Source organism: Pygocentrus nattereri, chromosome 17 (assembly GCF_015220715.1).
Source record: "Pygocentrus nattereri isolate fPygNat1 chromosome 17, fPygNat1.pri, whole genome shotgun sequence".
NCBI classification, from domain to species: Eukaryota; Metazoa; Chordata; class Actinopteri; order Characiformes; family Serrasalmidae; genus Pygocentrus; species Pygocentrus nattereri.
The window spans coordinates 37,224,979-37,249,849 of NC_051227.1; the positions used below are offsets into that span (position 1 = coordinate 37,224,979).

The following is a 24,871-nucleotide window of genomic DNA, read 5'->3' on the forward strand; positions in this document are numbered from 1 at the left end:
GAGAGCAGCTTTCGAGATGTTTTATTTTCCTTGTCCTTGTAATTTAACCATCAACAATAATGCTGTGGATTTCAGTAGATCTGTCATGACCTTGAGGATCAAGCGCCATTTTAGCCATTAGCCTTGTTTTCATGTCACCAAAAAAAACGAAAAGCACAAAAATGAGGCTGCTGTTTTCTCTTACCAGGTTTGTTATTGGCTCAAACAGGAGTACTATTACAGAGGAAGCTCAGAATTTGGCAAATTCTAGAAAGCAGTTCACCTCGAAATTATTACTTAGCAGACCTGTAAAAACTAGACACAGCAGCTTCATGCAGAATTAAAGTCTCATCAGTGGTGTCGATAACGAAAACATAGTTAAGAGCAATGTATATGATCTGTTGAGCTTCAGATCCGATTGAAAAAACAATTCAAAGTATAAAAAGTATGTAAACAGTAAACTTTTCTTTCTAGAAATGTCATTTCCGTCAGCAAACTTACATATAATTGTATTAATTTACAGATGCTAATCTGATACACGAGTGCCCAAGAGTGAGCGCATTGTCAAGAGTGTGACTGAGAAGATGTTGACACGTTGAGAAAATACCTTTGACATGTCTTCTGTCACGATTGACCCCTCCCAGTCCAGTCCATGTGTTTGTGTTGTGTTTTGGTTTAGCCCGCATGTTCTTTGTTTTGGTTTTGTAGTCCAGGCCCCTTGTTTCGTGACTCCACCCCTGATTGTTTCCACCTGTTCCTCATGTATTTACAAACTACTGTTTGTATTGTTATTCTGGTTTCTGTCATGTCTGTTCCCCGATCAGTCCGTGTTGGCTACATGAACCTGCACCATTTAGACTATGACCCTGGATTTGCCCATAATAAAAGTCGCTTATCTCCGCATAAGCGTCTGCCTCCTCGCTCCCCGTTACATCTTCATTTGCATCCAGTGTGACAATGGTGGCTCTGTTAGCTCATTAGCTTATCTGAAGAGCAGCTTGCACTACTTACAGAACACGTCCCTCTGCTTTTTTGAAATAATAATACGCGTTTCCGCATGCTGCAGCATTTGTGTGCAACACCTGTGCTGTCACCTAAAAAGGGAAGTCTATAGTCCTACATAAAAAAGTGTTTTCCCTTCTCCACAGGTAATTAAAACTCTTGTGGATACTTGAACATTAAAATTAGTCAGAATGCACATTCTTAGGTCCTTGGCTTGTACATGTCTAAGGGCACTTTCACAGCTAACCTGCTTAGTATCAAACTATTTCTCAAGTTCAGTTCAGAGAGGTGTGAACCAAAAACTGGTCTGCCAAAAGTCACAGGTCTAGGTTCACTTCCAGGTCATACCTGGTCAAATTTTGCTACTGCTGGGAATTTGGTTTTAAGATGGTCAGCACAAAATGAGGGAATGTTTTTCTCTATATTCTAGCAGGAAATCTGTACTGTCCGCAGAATCTGCCTAATTATAGATGCTCATATCGTTCTCATAGCACGAGTTCCTCCTAATCATTATAGATGAGCATCAGCGAAGCGTTTAATTTTGGCTCTGGACCACAGAACATATTTTTGATAGGCTGGGCCAGGCATCATCAACCTGATTGGTTGAATTCAAGCTGACATATTTTAAACAATCATAAAGATCATTTTATTTTATATATTTTATTTCATATATTTTTACTTTAGCAAATGAACTTTGTGTGAAAATGGCATAAACTGATATATAACCTTTAGATTATGTTGAGGGTCTTTGTACTTAAAAAAAAAAAAAAAAAGTAAATGTAACTGTAATGTGATATGTTTTTGGATTTCATTCTCCTACCATTGATTAATGTGAACATGCTGATGCAGACTTAAATATCATCTGATACCACAATATACACAATATACCTCATTATTTTTTTCAGTTCAAGGCAATTAAGTCATTATTATGTAATTAAGTTATTCCAATGTTTCTGAGGCGATTAATTGCATTAATATTGCATTAATATTGCATCTGAGTATGGACAGGGATAGTCAAATGAAAATAAGAGAAATCCAGGGGTTATTATTATTATTATTATTATTATTATTATTATTATACAGAGCAAAAGTGACTCCTAACACCAATGCAAGACTTGGTAGACCACCAATCCAGACTCCATCAGATAAACAGTATTTAAAGCTTTCCCATTTGAGGGAGAGGAGAAGATCAAGCTCCACTCTTACTTCATCTCTCAAAAATCCACAGGAGTTTCTGTCAGTGAGACACAATGAGCCTGAAAGAATGTGCAGCTGTCAAGAAGCCATCACTAAAACAGGAAATATTATATAATGCTATATTTCGTTGTTGAGGTTTTGGTGTAGTGTCTTGTTAAATATATGTTTTCCGCTCGTTTTAATAGCTGAAAAATGAATAACGTGCACTTAATGGGCGTTTTGACAGTAAATCGCACAAAGAAAGGGCGGGCCTTGACTGAAAGGTCAGAGACCGCCCTTCATTTATGTAATTTCCTGTCAAAACGGCCATTAAGTACAAGTTAAATGTATTTTTAATGTCATCAGTAGTTCCCTGCACCACTGCCAGCAGACATGGTCTTCTTTAACCTTGGCAATGCCAGAAGAAGAGCATGATCTTCCTTCTACTGACGTCTATGAAATCACTGTAAATGTGTACGTTGTAACTTTAATCTGCTGTTCTGTTTCTTGATCCTGATCCTAGAAAACCCACCGCACTGCGCATTTCAGCAATCTCCCTGCTCTAACTCACCCATGTTAACCTCCATTAATCCCTTTTATCCATTTTAATTAGCTGATGAGTTGAGTCAGGCGTGTTGGGAGCTGGGAGAACGCTAAAATGTGCAGGGCAGCGGTTGTTGTATTCATTCCTTTCTAAATGAGGGTTCCAATCGACAGATGTAGGCCAACCTCTGTGCACTTTCAGCCTCGCCTCTACTAGCTACTAGAGAGCTCGTATGGATGCATGCTAAGTGGTGAGTACAGTGTACGCTGTGGCGCCCCTTGCCATGTGTTTCCCGCAGACACCAGACAAATAAGGCTACATTACTAGTGATGTTTCCATCACTGAACGCATTTGTGCTTCCCCCTCCATTCCTGGCTGATTGATAGCTGTGATTTGATTGAGCGAAGGGGAACAGCAAATTGAAAAATGGCGGCCACAGATTGGAAACTCGGCGTGGATTGTAAACTGCGGAAACAAAAGGGTGCGCCGGCCTATTTTTTAGCCCACGCGAAAGCGCAGCAGGTGCTTTTGACAGGTGTCTGATTGCGCTCCCCAACAGACATTAAAATAGCAAACAAATTGATGCAGTTTTTGTGGGTTTGTGGTGAATGGAGTCGCGGCTGATGGATACTGTTACCCAGGGATATGATCACCGGGCACCGTGACTGAATAGCACAGGTGCTGTGCAGAGACTGATGGCAGGACACACTTTCTCCATCACGTATCCGAGCCTGAAATGCATCACCTGAGTCATTTACTGTAGGCCTGTAATGAGGTTAACATCTTAATAGATGGAAAATGACAAGTTTAGATTGCTCATGCTTGTGTTAATGAAAATGCTTTGATATGCTACAATTCAAGTAATAAAGGAGCTGTATAATATATTGATTATGAAGCCGATGATGCCCTTCTGTCATTCTAGTGAATATACATTGGTCGACAATGTGAAACTGTGCCTCTGGTAAAAATACTGAAACGATCCAAATACTTCTTTCTAGGGTGTCCATTCAAGCAGGGCTTGTGCCCAACTAGGCTTGTCACTACTGCCCATTTGAACTAGACTACTTGATCGATTAGAAATGATGTATTTACAGTCGATTGAAGGAGTAGTCTGGTCTTACCCCAGGTGTAGACATGTTTAGAGTCTAAATTCTGCCTCTTTAGTTTTAAACTGGAGCTGACAGGCTAACACAGCTAACAAACACCTGAAGTCTATAGTCACCGAGATCTTTAGATAACACCATAAACATACTGAAGCTGTTTTCATCTTTATAGTTCAGAGTCACAGTTAAATCTCACACTGTGCTCCGAATCAGGGATTCTCAACTTTTCCCCGCCTGAAGCCCACCAATTTATCACTAGAAGCAAAGACTTACAGGAAGTCAAAATGGGAAATATTTATGGGAACATAAATTATCAACAGAATAGTGGCAAATTAAATGGATTATTTCTACAACATCAAGGGACGTTATTTGACAGCTGCCCTTTGTGTATGTGTTTCTGCAAGACTTGTATTAATGTTGTTTACAGTTTGAAAACTTTTTATATTTTATAGTTAAGTCTGGCCCAAGAACCACAAAAGGGTGCTTAGTGGCCCAGTGGTTGAGAAACCATGCTCTAAACCAGGCAGGTCTGTGGGACCTTAAGATGCAGTTTGGGCAGGTTTAGAAAAGATTTAGGAATATTAACGAAAAAAGATTTGGGTGACTACTGAGTTTAGGTGTTACAAATAGATTTCCAGCTCCAGTTCTAAGGTAAAGTAGAAAAATCTGGACACCAAACATGTCTCGGCTGTTCGACTTACTTCTGGAGAGACTGGGAAACTGTGTGAACTTGTTTTTTTCCATATTCATTTAAAATTGACCTTCTCAATTAGTTGGACTTCATGACGCATTCATAAGCGCTGAATAATGCGTTTATGAAGCACTACTTGAACATTTATTAAGTGCTTATGTCGGTTCTCGCAACCTGACATAAGATGTTTTATGAAATAAATGACATTGTACTGACATAATATGAATAAACGTACATATTTACAGCACTAAACATATTTAAAACACTATACATAACTATTTATGTCAGCATTCTTAAGACGACATTGTACTGATATCAGGTTAAATATGCCTGGAAACCACCCCCTCGTCCCTCCATGGCATGGATAAAATGATTGATGCAATTATGTATAGGGTTTAAATATGTTTAGTGCTGTAAATATGTACATTTATTCATATTATGTCAGTACAATATCATTTATTTCATAAAACATCTTATGTCAGGTTGTGAGAACTGACATAAGCACTTAATAAACGTTCAAGCAGTGCTTCATAAACACATTATTCAGTGCTTATGAATGCATCATGAAGTCCTTATGTAGGTCGCCTTCAAACAAAGTGTTACCGCAGCTTCTATTCTGATACATAGAGAATAATACAAACTTGCAGAGTTATTCTTAAGTGATGGTTTAGCTATGGATATTTGGAGCCCCATACAGGACCTAGACTTGGTTTGTTGGTTTTTACTTAAAGTAAGTTTATACTGTTTGTACACTTTTAGTTTCTGCTAGTTTGTGTCAAACTTTCCTTTTACTAAATTTGCTTTCACTTCAAGGGCGATGATTAGGGTATAGTATTATTAATAAGTATTAAATATAGTATTTAGTGTTTTCGCTTAGTTAACAAAAAAGTCACGCATTTGTTCTTCATGCTTGTTTCCGTTGGTTTCCCCAATACTTATGCCTTCTTAAAGGGAGGCGTAAATATGTAGTAGAAGCTAAGCCAAGCTCAATGTTAGACCAGTTTGTGTGATGTGATGAATATTGATTCAGTGAACATGAACTTAAACACTTACACTACAACGTTGGAACTTACATATGGCTGGTGCAACCAGCCTCTGGCCATTAACAGCATTAAAGTTATTGCCAAGAAACTTTGAAAGGCTTCATATGGTTTGTCATTGTTCATGGCCTATTCTTAAACCTCAATAAGTCTTCTGTAATGCGGAGCAAGGAGGCGGACGCATATGCTGAGATAAGCGACTTTTATTGAGGGCAAATCCAGGGCCAACACGGAGAGATTGGGGTTCAGACATGACGACAGAAACACTGAATCAAACAACACCAACAAACAATCAGAACATCTAACATCAAACACCAAACAGCACGATCAAAAACTAGGGGCAAACACAGGGATGACGGGGGCAGGTGGGAAACAGGTGAAACGATTCGGGGTGGAGTCAAAACAAGGGGGCAGGACTGAACCAAAACAAATGCACGTGGAAGATCAAAAGTAAACAAAAAGCACATGGAGGAGTGGGAGGAGCCGATCGTGACATCCTCCGAATAATCTAAATGTTACTAGATGTTTTCACCAATATAATCAATAAAGACTGGCCTACTGTTATGTTGAGTTTGGCAGAGATTATTGTGAATGATTTTTTGCAGTGTGGGATTAGTTTTCTGGATATATTGACTAGGCTGTGTGTACATTACTGAGTGGAATCATATTGGACTGTTGCCATATATCAAATATCATGGCAAAGTTTTCACCCCTACCACATCGAACACGTAAAATATTAACTAGATTATCTGTAACAGTATCTGTAAATACAACAGTGCATTTTGACAGTGTGTTTCTAATCCGGGTAGCGAGGTTTATCAGGCTGGTGCAGGGTGATGGATAAGATCACAGGAGGATTGAGTGCAGCTTTAGCAGCCGCTCCGTGTCCTGAGTGCCACTGGCCCTTGCTGAGAGGATGACATCTCTGGCAGCTCTCTTCACCCTGACGTCCTCTTTATCCTTCTCTCCGTCTCGCTCTCTTATGCTCTCTCTCTCTCCTACACGCCAACGTGCACCTCACACGCCAACCTCAGCCTTCTGATCTGTTTACTGAGTGCGAGAACCATCACAGCGCGTTACGGCACAAGTGATCATTACGTCTAAAACTCAGACAGCGACAGATGGGTTAAAGTACAAAGCGTGGCACAGTGGCCTCGAGCAGCTCTCTCTCCAATGGTCTGAGATGCTCTGAAATGCGCATGCAGAAGCTTTACAAAAGCCCATCGGCAATCGCATCTCAATTCAGACTGCTGTGGATTTGTCTGGACGTCTGTGCAGTTAGCGAAGGGTCAGACACTGCGAAACAGTTTTCGCTTTCAAAGCGATTGTTCACACTTTGCCAGTAGGTGTGGATACGTATACAGGCAGCGCATGGAGGCTTCTGTCTTTGCTTTGCTCCAGCACACAACATTTACAAATGTCTCTTTAGCATATTGAATGTGACATGGCACTGACTGCTGGCAGCTCCAATTGTGCTTTTATTTGTTTCTCCCAATATAATTACATGCTCGCTGGCTCTTAAAAACACATTTGATATCTGAGAAAGGAGAGTATGGCAAGAGTGACTGTGATAGTAAATCACAGCATCTCTTGAGCTGTAGGAGAGCACATGATGTTCGAAATATTTGAAATGCAGAAGTGATGCCTCGCTGCTATGTAAATGAGACCACCACAGGCCATTGTTGCGTTTTTTAATTTTTAATTTTTCTCCCAATGTTGCCCACTATCTGAAGCTTCTTTATTTTTATCAGCAGTTTTACAATCATAGACGTAGCTTCTGGTGGTGATTGGTGGTGGTGGTGGGGGCTTCCTAATAATAATAGTATGGCCATATTAGCCCCTACTGATTTATTTTGATAATTATTTATCAAGTAATAAACCATTATTTAAAGCTTATATTATTACTTCTTGTTTCTGTGCTCATTGTCCACTTTATCAGCTCCACTTACTCTATAGGAGCACTTTGTAGTTCCACAGTTACAGACTGTAGTCCATCTGTTTCTCTGATACTTTGTTACCCTGTTCTTCAGTGGTCAGGACCCCCATGGACCCTCACAGAGCAGGTACTATTTGGGTGGTGGGTCATTCTCAGCACTGCAGTACAGTAACACTGACATGGTGGTGGTGTGTTAGTGTGTGTTGCGCTAGTCTGAGTGGATCAGACACAGCAAAATCTCTTGTTTTGCAATTTATGCATGAAAGCTTTATGCATGAAATCTATTTGCCGCTATCCAGTTGAGTAGAATTTGGTTGGTTAGTGTAGTGGTTAACACCTCTGCCTTCTACGCTGTAGACTGGGGTTCAATCCCCCACCAGGGCAAGCACCCTACACTATGCCAATAAGGGTCTTGGGCAAGAATCCTAACACCACCTTAGCTTACCTGTGTATAATGATCAAGTTGTAAGTCGCTCTGGATAAGAGCGTCAGCCAAATGCCGTAAATGTAGAATTTACTGACCCAAGTTGGAGCTGAGACTTGTTAGATAATCTACCTTATGATGCCATTTGAGAAGATGAAGCTTGGTTTTCTAACCACAACACTAGTTTGGTTGGGAATGTTGAGATTAAATTATATCTTTATGTTTTTGCATATTTTAAAAGGATGTTTTTTCTAGCTTTTGCTGTTTTTCTCCCATGGGTGTGTGCTCTCAGATCCCCAAAAGAACTTCAATCTATCCAAAGTAACGTCCTTATACATTGTAGCCCAGATGTATGTAAGCCTTATGCAACAGGCACCATGTTCAACAACCATAACAACATGTGGCACGAACGTGTTTGTTGGCAGGTGTTGTCACTATATAGTCAATTCGAGTATTTCAAGTCCTTCACTGAGGGCAGTTCACTCTGGAATGAATACTGTCAGACTATGGACATTGCAGGTTTGTGCTGAATTAAAACTGCAGCTCTTGCCAGTAACCATTTAAATAATAGTTCTTCCCTAGAAAAAACCCGTCCAGCTTGAATGGGGTTTTAAGTTTCCCATTAGCTACACATATAGCCAGGCTCTTTCCAGACAATCCATTCATACAATGCCGTAGTGCTGCATGTGCTTGAAGGACAACACATTTGCATTATAAGCCATCAGTTCAGATGCTTTAATGCTTTTGGAGCTATTACCTGCAATGAAGTCAACACAGGATGATAAAGGTAGCACAGTTGTATACAAAAGTTTAGGCCCCCTAATATACATATATATGCTGAGTAAAACATAAAAAATGATGATGCCTTTCTTTATTTTGTTTTATTTTTCTCGATATGTGAAACATGAACAGAAATGAATAGAAACTGAAAAAATGTGCAGGAAAACATATTTAAGTTTGTTCAAAGAAGAAGATGTTATCTTACTTTCATTTAGAGAAATCATCAAAAAAGAATGCAGTCTGACGGGGGTGTTCAAACTTTTGGATATGAATCTGCCCAATGGGAAAATCTGAATTTCTCTTCATGGTTGCTCGATCAGAAACTTTAGATATATCAAAAGTGGATCAGATTTGATTGAGAAAGATCATATTTTTACACTTGAGAGAGTCAGGGAATAAATCAGACTGTAACGTTGACAAATTACGTTAGCCTAACTGACCGATTCCATACACGTGACCGCAACTAACCGGAGTTCCTCTTTGTTGAAGGAAGACGGGAACTAAGCCACTCTCGTCCAACTCAATGAGAACAGCAGGGCCATCAGACTCTTTTGGACTCCAAGCCGTTGATGGCTGCATCATTGCTGGGAATTGAACTTGGGTCCACTAAATTGGACACAACCTTCTTAGCCCACTGTGCTGCTCACAGAGGCTGGTCTGTATGGTGTTGCGCCTGTGGTTAGAATACAGAAGCAGAGCCACACAGCAGGGTAAGAGATTAAAGACAGATCACAAAGACAAACAAAGAGGAAGTCAAGGTGTTCTTCAAAGCCGCCGGCGTTCCGCAGGGCTAGTTCTCTTGGCTCCTGGTCCTAATCGGACCGTCTGAACAGAAAAAACATTGGCCTAGACCTGCGCTGACAGGCAAAAAGAAAAAGGAAATACTAATAACCCTAACCTGACTAACCCCAGACTTATACTGACATACTCTTATGGGTTTCTTGTGCATGAAAAGGTAGCAAAACGCAAAAGGAACCATGTGGGGAAATGAATTGCAATCATTTCCTGAAATCAGATTATCTACTCCACAGCGTCAAGGCTCTGAAAGAAGAAAATGAGGCTATATATTAGCGTGTGCTAGCCAAGCTGCAGTGTGTGCGAAACATCTAAAATAATCCTCTGCCAGCGAGGACTCATCTCCTCCTGTGAAAAATAGATAAGAGTGCAGCCGTATCCTCCTGGATGGCATCAAACGCCAAATCTGACCATCGATATTGTGTCAGAAGACTGACAGCAGTGACATCTAATCACCATCCCGCTGGCGTGTCATAACTCCTGCCTAATGTGCCACAGCTAGAGCAGTCTATTGACTGAGGCATTCACCGTTTTGAGGCTTCAAATGGTGAGATCCAAGTATAGTCTTAAAAATAAACGTTCCTAAATGGTTCTTGGCTTGGATGTGTGCTTCTAGGAAAACACGTTAGATTCTTTACATTATGAGCAACGGTGGCATGCACAGGCTGAGGGGCTTGAAAAGAAGACTTCTGGAAAAAGCTAATATCAGGATTTTTCCAGCATATGAAGAAAATGTTATTCAAATGCTGTGGTATTCTGTATGCAGATATGATACAAATGTAATATCACTTTTATTATTATTTACGCCGTCCAAAAATAGGAAACTATACAGCATCTGTTCCAACTGCTTTTATAGTCATCTTATTGGATAAGGTGCTGGAAAATACCATATACCATAAACCATATAAACCAAAGTCAGATTAATATTAAAGTGGAGCTTTAAAACTTTGCATGCGTGATCTGTCAAACCAGCTGGTGACTGTAACCATGGCAATGAAAACATGTCCACGACAGCAAGCTTTTTTCATTTCAGCATTTCTTTTTTAAGCTTTTATTTTCTGAGAGTGGTCGGACTTCGAACCGACATGATATCAGATTACAGAAGTCATTCGTTCAACTAGGATGGACTACGTTAACCGCGGTAGTAAGTGTAGTTGTGACTAATGCACATGGAAATTCGGCCGATCGTCCAAACACCATTAGTATTTGCCAAAGCATAGCACCTCATCCCTCACCCCCCCAAGTGACAGATACTTTAAAGAACCATCCATGAAAAGGTTCTTTGGGGAACCAAAGTGGTGCTTATATGGCATCTTTAGAAACTTCTCTTTTTCGCAGTGTAGCGGTCAGTATAGCACAAACATGCCACAATACTTGTATTCAGAATGCCGTATGTATTGCAATACTTGGTTTTCCCGTAGCACTCGTACTGCTCAATGCATAGTTGTGGAAGTGCAATGCTTACACCCACGATATGTTCAAAAAGACTTACCACGGTGTAATTTATCACAATAACAATATAATATCACCATATTGCTCACCTCTAGATCCAAGCTTTTGTTAAACAGGTATAAACCCCCTGGTGCTGAAATGGTGTCTTCAGTAATGACTATTTCTAATAGGTGATATATTCAGCGCACAACTGCACAAACGTGTGAAGGATTTCTAAGAAGCATCATTGGCAAGAGCAAAAATAGTCATAGCTTCCAAATGGATCTGAGAGAGTCCAGACATTATGTCAGTCTTTAGCACTTTACTGTATATGGAGTCCAGCTGTGTGACCAGCAGTGTTGCATATGTTACCTTGACCTCACGTGAGCTGTCTGTCTTTTCTGTTCTTGTAATGGTGAAAGCAGAACTGAGCATTTTGTGTGTAATGAACGAAAGTACCCTAAAAGGCTTCAGTAATGAATGCTCCCCATGAGAGCTTGTAAGGAGAGAAAAGTAATGATGTAATGATGCCTTTATGTAAGGTAATGATGCTTTTATATCACTGTAGCTGAGCTATCCGGTCATACTGTTCCAACACAAATATATCACTGGTGTTCTTGGTTCAGATGAAGTGCGCAGCATAAACTGAGGTGCCAGTTTATTATATACTTATTACTTATATCTATAAACACTGGTCATTTTATCAGGAACACCAAATGTATAGATGCATGTTATAAGTTTACAGTTGCAGATAATACTGTTCAATTTAAAGGGACCACCATGGGACAACAGCGTACCAGGTATTAGTGGGGAATCATTCTCAGAATGTCCCATTGCTTTAAATAAGAACCTTATCAACTAGTTAATTTAAGCTAGTTTTATTTCTAGTTTTATCTAATATAGATAGACCTATAACACCATTTTTACATGTTTCTCTATATGTCTTCATACTTGTCCACTCCCTCAACAACAAACTGGACTAAGTCAGACTGCAATTGAGTATACAGCAGGAGGTGAGAGACAGCTGCATTTCATTTACACTGAATGTTATTCCAAACTGCTGAATGTCGTCTTGTTTACTTGAACATTCATACCAATGTCTACTGAACACTACCTCTAAAATTGCTGCATTTTGTACATTTGTATACACAGATTCTATGCATCAGTACACTAGTGTACTATTGTATATTGTCTATTTATTGTTCCTTGTATTTATTAGGTAAGGTAACTATTACCTTAAGTTTCTGATACAATGGCCAGTGAATGTAGGTATATGATAGGTGTTTCTGATACAATGGTCAGTGAATGTAGGTATATGATAGGTGTTTCTGATACAATGGCCAGTGAATGTAGGTATATGATAGGTGTTTCTGATACAATGGTCAGTGAATGTAGGTATATGATAGGTGTTTCTGATACAATGGTCAGTGAGTGTAGGTATATGATAGGTGTTTCTGATACAATGGCCAGTGAATGTAGGTATATGATAGGTGTTTCTGATACAATGGCCAGTGAATGTAGGTATATGATAGGTGTTTCTGATACAATGGTCAGTGAATGTAGGTATATGATAGGTGTTTCTGATACAATGGTCAGTGAATGTAGGTATATGATAGGTGTTTCTGATACAATGGCCAGTGAATGTAGGTATATGATAGGTGTTTCTGATACAATGGCCAGTGAATGTAGGTATATGATAGGTGTTTCTGATACAATGGTCAGTGAATGTAGGTATATGATAGGTGTTTCTGGCAACTGTTTGTTTTACCAGACAAAAAAAAATCTATGAGCATAAAAACCTCCTACACTGCAGAATGATACTGTCAGTTCTCTCTTCATTTGAATTTATTCTAGTCTTAGTTTAATATACACGCATCAGCTGAACTGCTAGTGATGTGTGTGGTTTTGATGCATTTATGGTGTGAAAAGAGAACGCGTCTTTTGCCTTCTTTCTATTTCATTTCAAACTGTGATGTACCAGCCCGGTCTCATGAGGATGTATTTCCACCAGGATCGGACCTCATGCTGATACGTTTCTTGCCAAGGAATTCTTTTTTTTCTTGCTTCTTCTTTTTTTCCCCTCTCCTCCGTCCTCTGTTTCACATGTACGATGCTGAATGCGACATCCAGCCCTACAATCCCCTTTCCAGTATAGTCACCTTGACTCTGAATGGCAATGACAGATTGATGCTGAACAGAAAAGCATTTGCTTCTCCGTTCTGAAGAAATACTGCTGAAAAATGTGTATGTCCTTTCGCGAGCTTGCTGTCCATGTCATGTTAGTCAAGTAAAGAATGTGAATGCTGAAAATGGTGTTTCTATAGCTGCGAGAAAAGTGTGACTGTTTTGTGTTTGTCTGAATGGGAAGGAGTGTATTAATGTGTATGCCATGTGTTCTTTTCTTCTGCTTCCTCAGGAGCTACCCAGACCATACCAGGTAGAGATACTTTTCTTTCTGTCTTTCTAAACAATCTCATTTTTAACAGTTTATATCATCTGCATGGTCGGCTGTTCTAAATGCATGCTGTCCAGCTGAAACACAGAGGAAATTCCACTTGTATATTTAAATTGTGATGTAAACAAAGTCATTCAGGGTGGTTTGATGTCAAGTCAAGTCAAGAGGCCTTTATTGTCATTCCATCTATGCACAAGTACGCAGTGGAGTGAAATTACATGCCTCCAGGAACATCACAGTGCAACAAGGAACAAAAAGTACATAGTGTGGATGTGCAGACATCGTGTGCAAACAAAAAAAATTAAACTAGAAACAATAAATACAATAAATTAAACAGACACAGTAAACAGACAGGACAGTGCAGCACCGACACAGCACTCATTCTGGACATGAGGTTGTGAGAATAAGGTGCAGAGATATTAACATGCTGTGATCTGAGAGTCACGCAGTCAGATGACAGACAGAAACACAGCAGTTACTGAGGTAGAAAAACCAGAGTAAAACAGTGAAAACACAGTGTAGCAGCAACGATCCAGATAGTGCAAGTAGAGCATCAAAAGGGGTGTGTGTGTGGTGGGGTTGGGGGGCGGGTTGCAGAGTCTGGCAGGTGGTGGCACGGATGCTCCAGTACCTTCCGCCAGACGGCAGCAGTGAAAAAGTCAGCATGAGGGATGGATGGGGTCGTCCACAATGCTGGTGGCTTTCCAGATACAACGAGTGGTGTAGATGTTCATGATGGAGAGGAGAGAGACCCCGATGATCTTCTCAGCTGTCCTCACTATACACTGTAGGGTCTTGCGGTCTGAGGCGGTGCAATTCCCAAACCAGGCGATGATGCAGCTGCTCAGGATGCTCTTCACAGTCCCCCTGTAGAACATGGTGAGGATGGGAGGGGGCAGTTGAGCCTTCTTCAGTCTCTGCCGGAAGTAGAGGCGCTGCTGGTCTCTCTTGGCTATGGAGTTGGTGTTGAGGGACCAGGTGAGGTTCTCTGTGATGTGGACACCGAGGAACTTGGTGCTCCTGATGATTTCCACAGCAGAGCCAGTGATGTTCAGTGGGGGGTGGTCACCTCGCACTCTTCTGAATTCAACAACCATCTCCTTGGTTTTGTCTACATTCAGAGACAGGTTGTTGGCTCAGCACCAGTCCATTAGCTGCTGCACCTCCTCTCTGTATGCTGACTTATCATTCTTGCTGATCAGACCCACCACAGTTGTGTCATCAGCAAACTTGATGATTTGGTTTGAGCTGTACTTTACAGTGCAGTTGTAAGTCAGTAGTGGACTGAGCACATAGCCCTGAGGGGCACTGGTGCTCAGTGTGGTGGTGCTGGAGATGTTATTACATCTGCTAACTAACTGAGGTCTCTCAGTCAGGAAATCCAGGATCCAGTTACAAAGGGAGGTGTTCAGGCCCAGCAGGCTCAGAAGTCTATGAACAGCATTCTGACATAGGTGTCTCTATTGTCCAGGTGGGAGAGAACCAGCTGGAGTGTGGTGGAGATGGCGTTGTGTGTTGAGCGGTTGGGGCATTATGCAAATTGCAGTGGGTCCGGTGAAGGAGGAAGCTGGTCTTTAATGTGCCTCATGACAAGCCTCTCGAACCACTTCATGATGATGGGAGTGAGTGCAACGGTATGGTAGTCATTGAGGCAGGACACTGGAGACTTCTTCGGCACAGGGATGATGATGGTGGACTTGAAGCACGTTATGTGCCTCAAACCACGCATAGAAGTTGTTAAGCATGTCTGGAAGGGAGGCATCACTGTCACAAGCAGGTGGAGGTGACTTGTAGTTGGTGATGGCCTGGATGCCCTGCCACGTGCACCACGTGTCAGCAGTGTTTTGAAAATGCTCATGGATTTTCTTTGAGTAGGCACACTTAGCCTCTTTGATGGCCTGAGAGAGCTTGTCTCTTGCCACCCTGAGGCTTGCTTTGTCCCTTGACTTGGAAGCCTTGTCGCAGGTTCTCAGCAGCATGTGCACCTCTGCGGTCATCCATGGTTTCTGGTTGGGGTTAGTTGTGACAGGTTTGGAGACAGTAACATCATCAATGCATTTGCTGATGTAGCCAGTCACTGATTCTGTGTACTCCTCTAGGTTGTTGGAGTCAAATGTCAAATTTCTTAAACTCAAACAGCAGAAAACCTACAAACTACTAAGGGTATGGTATCTTAGACTTCTTAGCAGTTTTGTTGGCTTGTTTGTGTTCTCATGCTAAATATTTGATTTAGTGCATGTTACATATTTTTCTTCCAGTACACACACACACACACACACACACACACACACACTATATTGTCAAAAGTATTTGCTCATCTGCCTTCACACGCATATGAACTTGAGAGATATCCCATTCTCAATCCATAGGGTTTAACATGATGTCGGCCCACCCTTTGCAGCTATAACAGCTTTAGGTCTTCTGGAAAGGCTTTCCACAAGGTTTAGCAGTGTGTTTATGGGATTTTTGCTTCCAGAAGAGCATTTGTGAGGTCAAACACTGATGTTGGACAAGAAAGCCTAGCTCACAGTCTCCGCTCTAATTCATCCGAAAGGGGTTCTATCGGGTTGAGGTCAGGACTTCGTGCAGGCCAGTCAAGTTCTTCCACACCAAACTGGCTCATCTACGTCTTTATGGACCTGCTTTGTGCACTGATGCGCAGTCATGTTGGAACAGGAAGGGGCCGTCCCCAAACTGTTCCCACAAAGTTGGGAGCATGAAATTGTCCAAAATCTCTTGGTGCTGAAGCTTTAAGAGTTCCTTTCACTGGAACTTAGGGGCCAAGCTCAACTCCTGAAAAACAACCCCACGCCATAATACCCCCTCCACCAAACTTTACACTTGGCACAGTGCAGTCAGACAAGTACCGTCTCCTGGCAACCACCAAACCCAGACTCATCCATCGGATTACCAGATGGAGAAGTGTGATTCGTCATTCCAGAGAACACATCTAGAGTGTTCTAGAGTCCAGTGAAGGCGCTTTACACCACTGCCTTTGATGCTTGCATTGGCTTGGATGCTGCTGCCCAGCCATGGAATCCCATTCCATGAAGCTCTCTATGCTGTTCTTGAGCTAATCTGAAGGCCACATGAAGTTTGGAGGTCTGTAGCACTGACCCCACTCTGTCATTTTATGTGGAGTTGCTGTCATTCCCAGTCGCTTCCACTTTGATATAATACCACTGACAGTTGACTGTGGAATATTTAGTAGTGAGGAAATTTCACAACTGGACTTGTTGCACAGGTGGCATCCGATCACGGTACCAAAATCCACAAAAATGACCAAATCCTTACTAAATATCAATGCTTTATTGATTTATGCTTTATCGGCTAGTGTTACGGGTCAACTGATATATCACTCGGGCCCTAATGGCAATGCAAAGTGTTGAAGAGCACTTAGGTAAGGATAACATTCAGTATGCACTGCTTTCTCAAGAGAGCTCATAGTACCAAGCAAGTTAAGTGCTTTCAGAGGCCACTTGGGACAGTAACCCAGCATCTCTGACTGAACTGAATTTGTTGTGACTTGATAGCAAAGAACAGTCAAGCATGACTGAAAAAAACTCCATAAGGTTGCATCTGCTAACCCAGCAACCCTGCAGGAAAACGCATTTCCAGTAAAGCAATGCATGAGAAGAAAAGAAAATGTTCTATTCATGCAAACAAGACTTTCTTAACAATTCAGATATGTAAAATCTATTTAGAACGGTTCCTTCACAATAACCATAGCTTTGATGCAAAAGATTCCATCCCCTCCCACACACAATTGCTGCTTCTCCGACTCTGCTTTCTGCAACGCTTTACCAAGTTCAGTAAAAAAAAAAAAAACACCTCCTGCACAAGGACAAACATATTCCAACTTTGCACAGAACACATGAATAGGTCCATTTCAACAGCTGAAATCTGCAGTGACAAATAGAACAGAATGAGAGTAATTTCCATTCCTGATTACTCTAAACTTGGCCTGGCTGTGGCTAGAAATGTTCAGGGTCCTTATGAAGCACAAGCCAGGCTTGAATGGAGTGCTTTCCGAATATACACTGCACTTTCAGCTCCTTGGTTTTGAACATGAAGGACAAGCTTATCCTCCTCTTTATACTTTGCATGGGAAGCAAATATCCCACACAAAAAGCAGCTTTTCAAAAGCTAGTGAGTTTGTAATAACATATTAAACAGAAAGCTGTATCAGATCTTGCTGCACAACTGAAGGAACAACTGACAAAAAGGCTACCTTGGGAAGAATGCCCACTCTTTTTATCCTCTCAGTGTGAAGTCATCAGCATTCAGCTTAGTACCGCTAAGCTGGAAGTTCCGTGTTATAAAGCAACTTTTTTGCTAAATTTTCCCATTTGGTTGATTTAGAGGTGTATTTTATATTATGATATTGTGAAAAGTTTCATTACCATGATACACCATATGCTTTTCTGAGCATATTGTGGATATTCCATGCTTAAAAATGCTGACCAAAGAAAATAATTAGTCCTGTTTATTTGGATTATTGCAGCAAAATGCATGAAATATTGAATAAAAACATTCTAGTCACAGTGTTTGATGGCTGATTTTTACATGGGGCACTTTGTGTCAACGTACTGTGATGCAAGTCGCATATCATGAAAATGACTTTAAATATTGTGATATGATCACTTTGCCATATTCCCAACCCTAAAATCAACCAGGTCTTTTGTTAATTCTTGTTTTGTTAAGTTGCAAAAGATCACATTTGTAGGAAAGGCATGGAGAGGTCAACTGTCCATTTGCAAATGTTTGATTGACACATCTCTCAGAACCAGTCAGAACCATCACTAAGCTCTACTTCCCTTGTCAAGCAAATAAAAAACTCCGACAGAACTCCTCAGAACAAACCTGCAGTGAGAATGGCAGTGGCAGTAAATTAGTCAAAATGATTAGACTAATGCCGCTATTCGTATGGGATTAGTTGGAGGTGGAATATTGTAATTAATACCAGGATTACACTGTCATTTTAGTCTCATCTGAATCTCCCATGTCATTCATTTTGACGGCCTGCCCACTCCCACGCCAGTAAAAGATCCCTGCAGCTTTTTTTTTTCCTATGAAACAAACTATAAAAATAATCCCAAGTTATATTAATCCTGTATGAACTGCAACGTCGGTCAATATTCTATCATATAGTGTAGAAAAAGAGGTTTAAAGTTTTTTCTTATAGAGAAATTCCATGGATTTTTCAACATTTCTCAACAAGATTAATGGTTGAGATGTAAACAGAGCCTTTCAAAGTGCTTTATTATGAAATGGTTCATTGTAGAGAAACTTACCAACTCTTTACAGTGGTGCTGATAGGAACCAGGGTTGCACAAAACCAGCCATTTTATGTACTATCCAAAACCACCAGTGACCCTACACAAATTGGGACAGTCGTGGGCTGGATTTTAGGGATCCAGCCTTGTGACCAGAAGGTCGCCGGTTCGATCCCCAGAGCCGACAGCACATGACTGAGGTGTCCTTGGGCAAGACACCTAACCCCCAACTGCTCCCTGGGCGCTGCGGATTGGGCTGCCCACCGCTCCGAGCAAGTGTGCTCACTGCCCCCTAGTGTGTATGTGGTGTTTCACTTCACAGATGGGTTAAATGCAGAGGTGAAATTTCCCCATTGTGGGACTAATAAGGGTCACTTAATCTTAAATTTATATGAAATGTTGATGGTAAAATAGTGGTGAATCTAGAAAAAACAAACAAAATCTATCTCTTTCATTTACATTATTTGGCAGACGCTCTTATCCAAAGCAACTTACAGTTTGATTATTGTTACACAGGTAGGTGAAGGCGGTGTTAGGCGTCTTGCCCAAGGACCCTTACTGGTATAGTGTAGGGTGTTTGCCCAGGTGGGGATTGAACCCCAGTCTACAAGGCAGAGGTGTTACCCACTACACTAACCAACCACCCCACTTTAATCCAAAAGACTCTCAAAACTATGGTGAAACAATAATAAAAATCAGGCAGCTTATTATAACCATTACATACAATAACTTTCTGTGAAGAAGCTTCAGAAATCTGGTTCCTATTAACACCACTGAATTCAACTGAAAACTTGAATTCAGTTCTGAATCATATACGTTTTTTTTCCGGGATGGAGCATTTTACATCAAACCGCTCTGGATGATTGTTTCCATCAAAGACGTTTAATTATGCAGAATTTTGAAAAAGTGGTGGTACTGTAACAGATGCCTCCTAAGAAGCATTTGTTTTTGTTCTCTGCGGCACAAATCGAAATGTATGTGTCATTCTGGCTCACGAGTACAAGCATGAAAATATGTGATGTGACAGAAAGTTTTAATCACACATCGCATTCACTGCATGGTGACATCTAGGCCGACGGACGTAGGGTAGATATCTGAATGTTTTTGCATGCGTTGTTTAATGAGTTTCCTAAAAGACCTTGCACGAGGACATCCTTCTCAATATCTAACGTTGCCCCAACTAGCTCCAGTGATAGCTTCAGCATGAGCTCTAGTGTTAACTCATCTGAAGTGCAACTTTCTTTACTCAGACCTGCTATACTGATGAAAACAAATGTTTCCAGTATCCCGAGTCCTTTTTTGTTATCCTTTCAAATTGGCCTACGTTCATGTTTCGTCAGTCCCTAAACATGTACAGTCATATGCAAAGGTTTTGGCCCCTCCAGTCAGATGAAATGTTTTGCTTCTACATAAAACAAGTGCACGTCCTCTACACTTCTGTGTGTCCTCTTTTAATGCACGTTTACTGTTTAATTGCTGAATTTAAAGCTGTATTAGGTGTTTTTGTAGAAACCAGGAATTGTAAGTTGGAAAAATCCAACTCAAGTTGGCTACATAATTCAGGAAAATAACAGATTCTCACCATAAACAAACCAAGCCGTGTAATAACCTGTCCAACAGAAAGGTAGTAAACTTGGTGTCGCTTTCCATCTCCCTCAGCTTTCGCCACAGTTGGAACGTGATGCTGATGTTCAATCTTGTTTGTTTTTCCAATCTCCTTTTGTTCAAAGCCTTTTGTACTTCTGTCCTTCTTTTCTTTCCTTCTTTAGCAGTGCAAGCTGTTGTAGATACCTGTGTAACTTTCTCAGCTATTCGTGTGAACCTGGCTCACTACCATTTAGCTGTGTGTGGTGTGTGATGGACTCAATTGTGTGGATTGGGCAAAGAATGTTGGAGATGGAGCTGCCGGGTAGAAGGAGAAGAGGTAGACCTCAGAGGAGGTTTATGGATGTAGTGAAGGTGGACAGGGTGTAAAAGTAGAGGAGGCAGGAGATGGAGGCAGATAATCCGCTGTGGGAGCAGCCGAAAGAAGAAGAAGAAGTGTGTGATGGACTCTGCACATGCGCAGATGAGTACATGAGTGCAGAATGCGTGCATGTAGGCAGGTAGACAGGTAGGCAGGCCAGCCAGTCATTTCATTTGATCCAAATGTAATGGATGGATGGGATTTTTTTACAGTCCTTTGGCCTCCACAAATAACGTTTTTTTATTTTTATTGTCAGACCATTTGATTTATTGATTGCTATCAGGATGAAAAGAATATTTCAAGAACTAAAAGAATGTTTCTAAAGTAAATCACATACTCTGCATATGAGAAAATTCAAAACATGAAATGTTGCCTGTGCAAAAGTTAAAGCACATTTTATCTATGTTTTTTTTCTAATATGTAAAATATGCCATATAGAACATCAATGATGTTCAAGCTTGCATAAGGCTGTATGTCTGGACTGAAAATGTTGTAAATTTCCTTTGTGCCCCTTAACCCGTGTTGCAAGGTAGCCTGAGCTGAGTTTGACATAGCAACAGTAACTAAGGATGGCAGGACTCCTTAAAATTTTGCAAATGGTCAGTCGACAAACACCTGGAAATTTGCAAAAGAACGGGCAGTGTAGTAAACAAGTGCTTCTGATAGGACTGTATATTTAATTTAATGATATATTACGGAAAAGCGCTGGACTTTACTCTGAACAAATGAACAAAACAACACTTTGAAATCAACTTTTGATGACTAGCTTTCATCTTGTGGACTCTCTTGATAATTTAGTCTCTGTGTGATTAATATTAAAAGGGAGAGAAAAATCAAATAGATTTGAATGCCATTTAATGAGAACTCTCATGTATTAGTCACTTTTCACATGGCACTCCATTATAAAATGAATTTATTACTTTTCCTGTGAGAGCGCCTCGGTAGCTGTATTCACTCCAGTTCCACCGATGACATCACTGATGATTCGGATTTCATTACGTCTCTCTGGAATGTACGACATCTTGGCCACATAATTCAGTGAAATCCTTCGATCCGGGCACCGGCGAGGTGTATGTAATATATATTTAGGTGATATCCGCATTATTAACAGCATGATTAATGCTTCAGATAATCCTCTGATACAGACTGAAGCTGGATTGGTCTGTTTTTTGTGTGTGTGTGTGTGTGTGTGTGTTAGGCTGAGTGTGTGTGTGGAGGTGGAGGCTAGAATGGATGTGATGAGAGCAGAACAGCAGGTTCTCCTCCGAGAATTGATGAAGGGGTTTGTTGTGGGAGTGTATGTGTCTCTCCCCCATTCCCCCACCGTCCCCAGCCCCACCCCCCCTTCTGTGAGCTCACACAGCTCCCCTGACCCTTACCTGATTCTTCTGCTCCTTCATCCATCCAAGGATGAATCCAGGCCACCGCATTCCCCTTCAGTGTGGAGGCCGCCGGGGGCTAAGGCCTGCTAGCTGCTAGTCACACTGCTGCACTGAGTCGTTTCTTGACAGCCCAGGAAAGCCACCGCAGCCCATTTTAAAAAAGAAGTATTGCAGTGGTGGCCCTGCTGTGAGCAGGCAAGGCAGCATGTGTTCCCCCAGGAGCCTTTCGTCTCACCAGCAGTTTAACTTACCAATCGACACTGGCTATTGCATGCACTGTTACCCAGCATTGTTACTAACATTAACTCTAACTCTAGCTGTTCATTACTGACATTATACACTCACTGACCACTTTATTAGAAACACTAATGGTATTGCAAATGTCAGAGAGCGCCCTTTTAATTAATTTCCAGTCAAAGCAGCCATTAAAGACAAATAATTCAATGTTTAACATCAGGAAAAAAAAGGATATTTAACAGAAAATTACAAAATAAATAAATAAATAAATACAACGTCATGTTAGAGTGTTTAGTGTGTCCAGTCTTCGTCTTTACTACAGCTTTCATTCTTTTCAGAAGACTCTGAAATCTGCAGGGATCATTTTCCCACTTCTCCGAAGTTCAGTCTTAGACGTTGGTTGCATGTTCGGCTTTTTACAATCCAAGTAATCACAGTCACAAATTTAGACTCGTCAGTCTGTGAAACCTTACTCCACGTTTCAGACACAAAACAAACCTTCCTCTATTTCTTTTTCTCCTTAAGAGCTTCTTGACAGCCACACATCCTTTCAGACTCATGAGTTGAGCTTTCTCACAGTGGGAGAAAGGACAGAAGCTCCTGTGGTTGTGTTCAGATCTGAAACAAGAGTGGAGCTTGATTTTCTCCTCTCTCTCAAAGATGAAAGTGCTGTTTATCTGATGGCGAACAGGTCTTGCACGGTCGTTAAGGAGCCTCATTTTCTCTCTACGTTTTACTCATTTTTTTAATCTCCACTTTTGGAAACTCCCATTTTTTGGGCATATCTTATATCTAATATCTCCTTTAGACATTTTAGATGCATAAAAAGAAGGTCAGGTGAGTTTGGATAGTTCTTTGTGTGAATGTTAGTCTCACTGAAGGGAAACAACGTCAGTGACTCCTTTGGGAATCGCTTTTATTGGGAGGACACAGCTGTATTTATGTTATTTTGGTTAAGATTGAAAGGATGGAAGAGTTAACATGGAAGTAGGATGCACCAAAGAAGAAGAGCATACAAGCTAAACACTCATAGATTTAATATTATACTTAGCATCGCATGCTTTAGTGTAGGTGTGCGTTACATGTTTCCTGCTCCAGAAAAATGAACACCTTGTCCTTAATGGCCATTTTGACTGGTTGTATAATGAAAGGGTGGTCTCTGACTTTCACAGTACTGTACCTTCAGGTCCACCTTGCTTGTTAGACATTGTAGCTCATCTGTAATGCACAATTTGTGTTGGTGATCTTTTAACCCTTACTCAGTGGTCAGTTTCTGATCACAGCAGCTGGTTATTTTTGGTGCTGGGCTGCTCTCAGCCCAGCCGCATGCACTACCATGCTACTACCCAGTGTTGAAGTCCACCATCCAAAATACTTGGTCAGTAGTCCTGTGGTCAGACACTGACCAATGATTAATGAGGTAGAGGGTGGTTGACTAATCCTGCATGACAACAGAACAGTCAGTAATTATACACCTACAGCTACGCGCCATCACTTTTGCACAGGCCACATTTCATCATTTCTTTTCCAAAATGTTAAATTCAGCAAATAAGCAGAAATTGTCCATTAAAATGTGCAGAAGGGTATAAGTCAGTAAAACTGTTTGACCTGAGGCATTCAAACGTTTGCATATGACTGTATATAGTGGGTCTATATGGTGGGCCTCAAAGTGACCAGTGAGTGGAAGCACAAGGCAGTGGACAGTGTGTATGCTGTTGACTGTACTTAGCCATCACTTATCAGCACAAGCAACGATAACAAAAGAAGGGATATATTTTGCATATTTATGATGTATGTTTATTCAGAGGCTATAATCTGTTCATGTGTGGAGCTCCACTCCAGCTGAAGAAGGTCAGTGTTATCAGAGGTCATCCTGAGCCTGTGTCAGTCACCCAGTGCGGCACAGAGGAAATAGGGCACTTTGGGCCGTGAAGAAGAGACATGAGCTGTCAGGGTTTGGTGGACAAGCACTGGAGGGGCAAATGACTGATTTCAAACACAATCATTGCTTCTTCTTGTTGCTGCTATTTTTAGCCACCTCACAGGGCATGTCATACAGATGTGATTACGGCAAATCGCGGTTTGCGTGATTACAGACTGAACGCTGATTAATGCATTGATGCCAGATTGCTCCCGCACATTCTCCTGCCTTCGTTTTCCGCTAGCCGAGCTTGGCTGGTTCTTAGACGCAGGAATCGCTGAGGATTAGTCAAATCCTAAAATGCATCTTTTCTTCAGTTCCTCAATTCATCTAAATATCATAGATCACCCTTGTCGAGGACAAAACACTTTCAGTGGCTCAGTGGCCCAGCAGTTTTTAAAGAGGCGAGCGAACATGAGAATTAAAGGTTTTATTGGATTTGTGATCGAGAATATTCCATTTCCCCCGTGTACAGTGGTCTGAAGAATTTCTTTCCTCGAGCCTCTGACAGCCTTTCAAATGAGGCCCTGGATATATATTTTTTTCTGAGTGAATAGCAAATGTGGCAGTGTGAAGCCCAGCATCATGTTTAACCGCAGGCTCAGTCCCAGTTCATACAGCACAGCACAGCTCCCGTATTGTCGACACATTCAGACTGCGTGCCAGCTAATGCTAACTATCATGAAGTAAAGCAGCATGAGGAGGACAGGAATGATGCTCACTTATTTATTTA

The 24,871-nt window shown here is 41.1% G+C and overlaps 1 protein-coding gene across 3 annotated transcripts in view; it reads left to right on the forward strand.

Moving 5' to 3' along the window:
• Window positions 1-24,871, forward strand: part of cadm1b (cell adhesion molecule 1b) — a 252,626-nt gene that overhangs the window by 152,867 nt on the left and 74,888 nt on the right. For 2 of the 3 annotated variants that reach the window (XM_017711068.2, XM_017711070.2), the window contains exon 2: window positions 13,318-13,338. The exons of the other annotated variant lie outside the window; for it this stretch is intronic. In XM_017711068.2, the coding sequence (XP_017566557.1) occupies window positions 13,318-13,338 (21 nt within the window). The remainder of the gene's footprint in view (window positions 1-13,317; window positions 13,339-24,871) is intronic. 3 annotated transcript variants of the gene reach the window in all.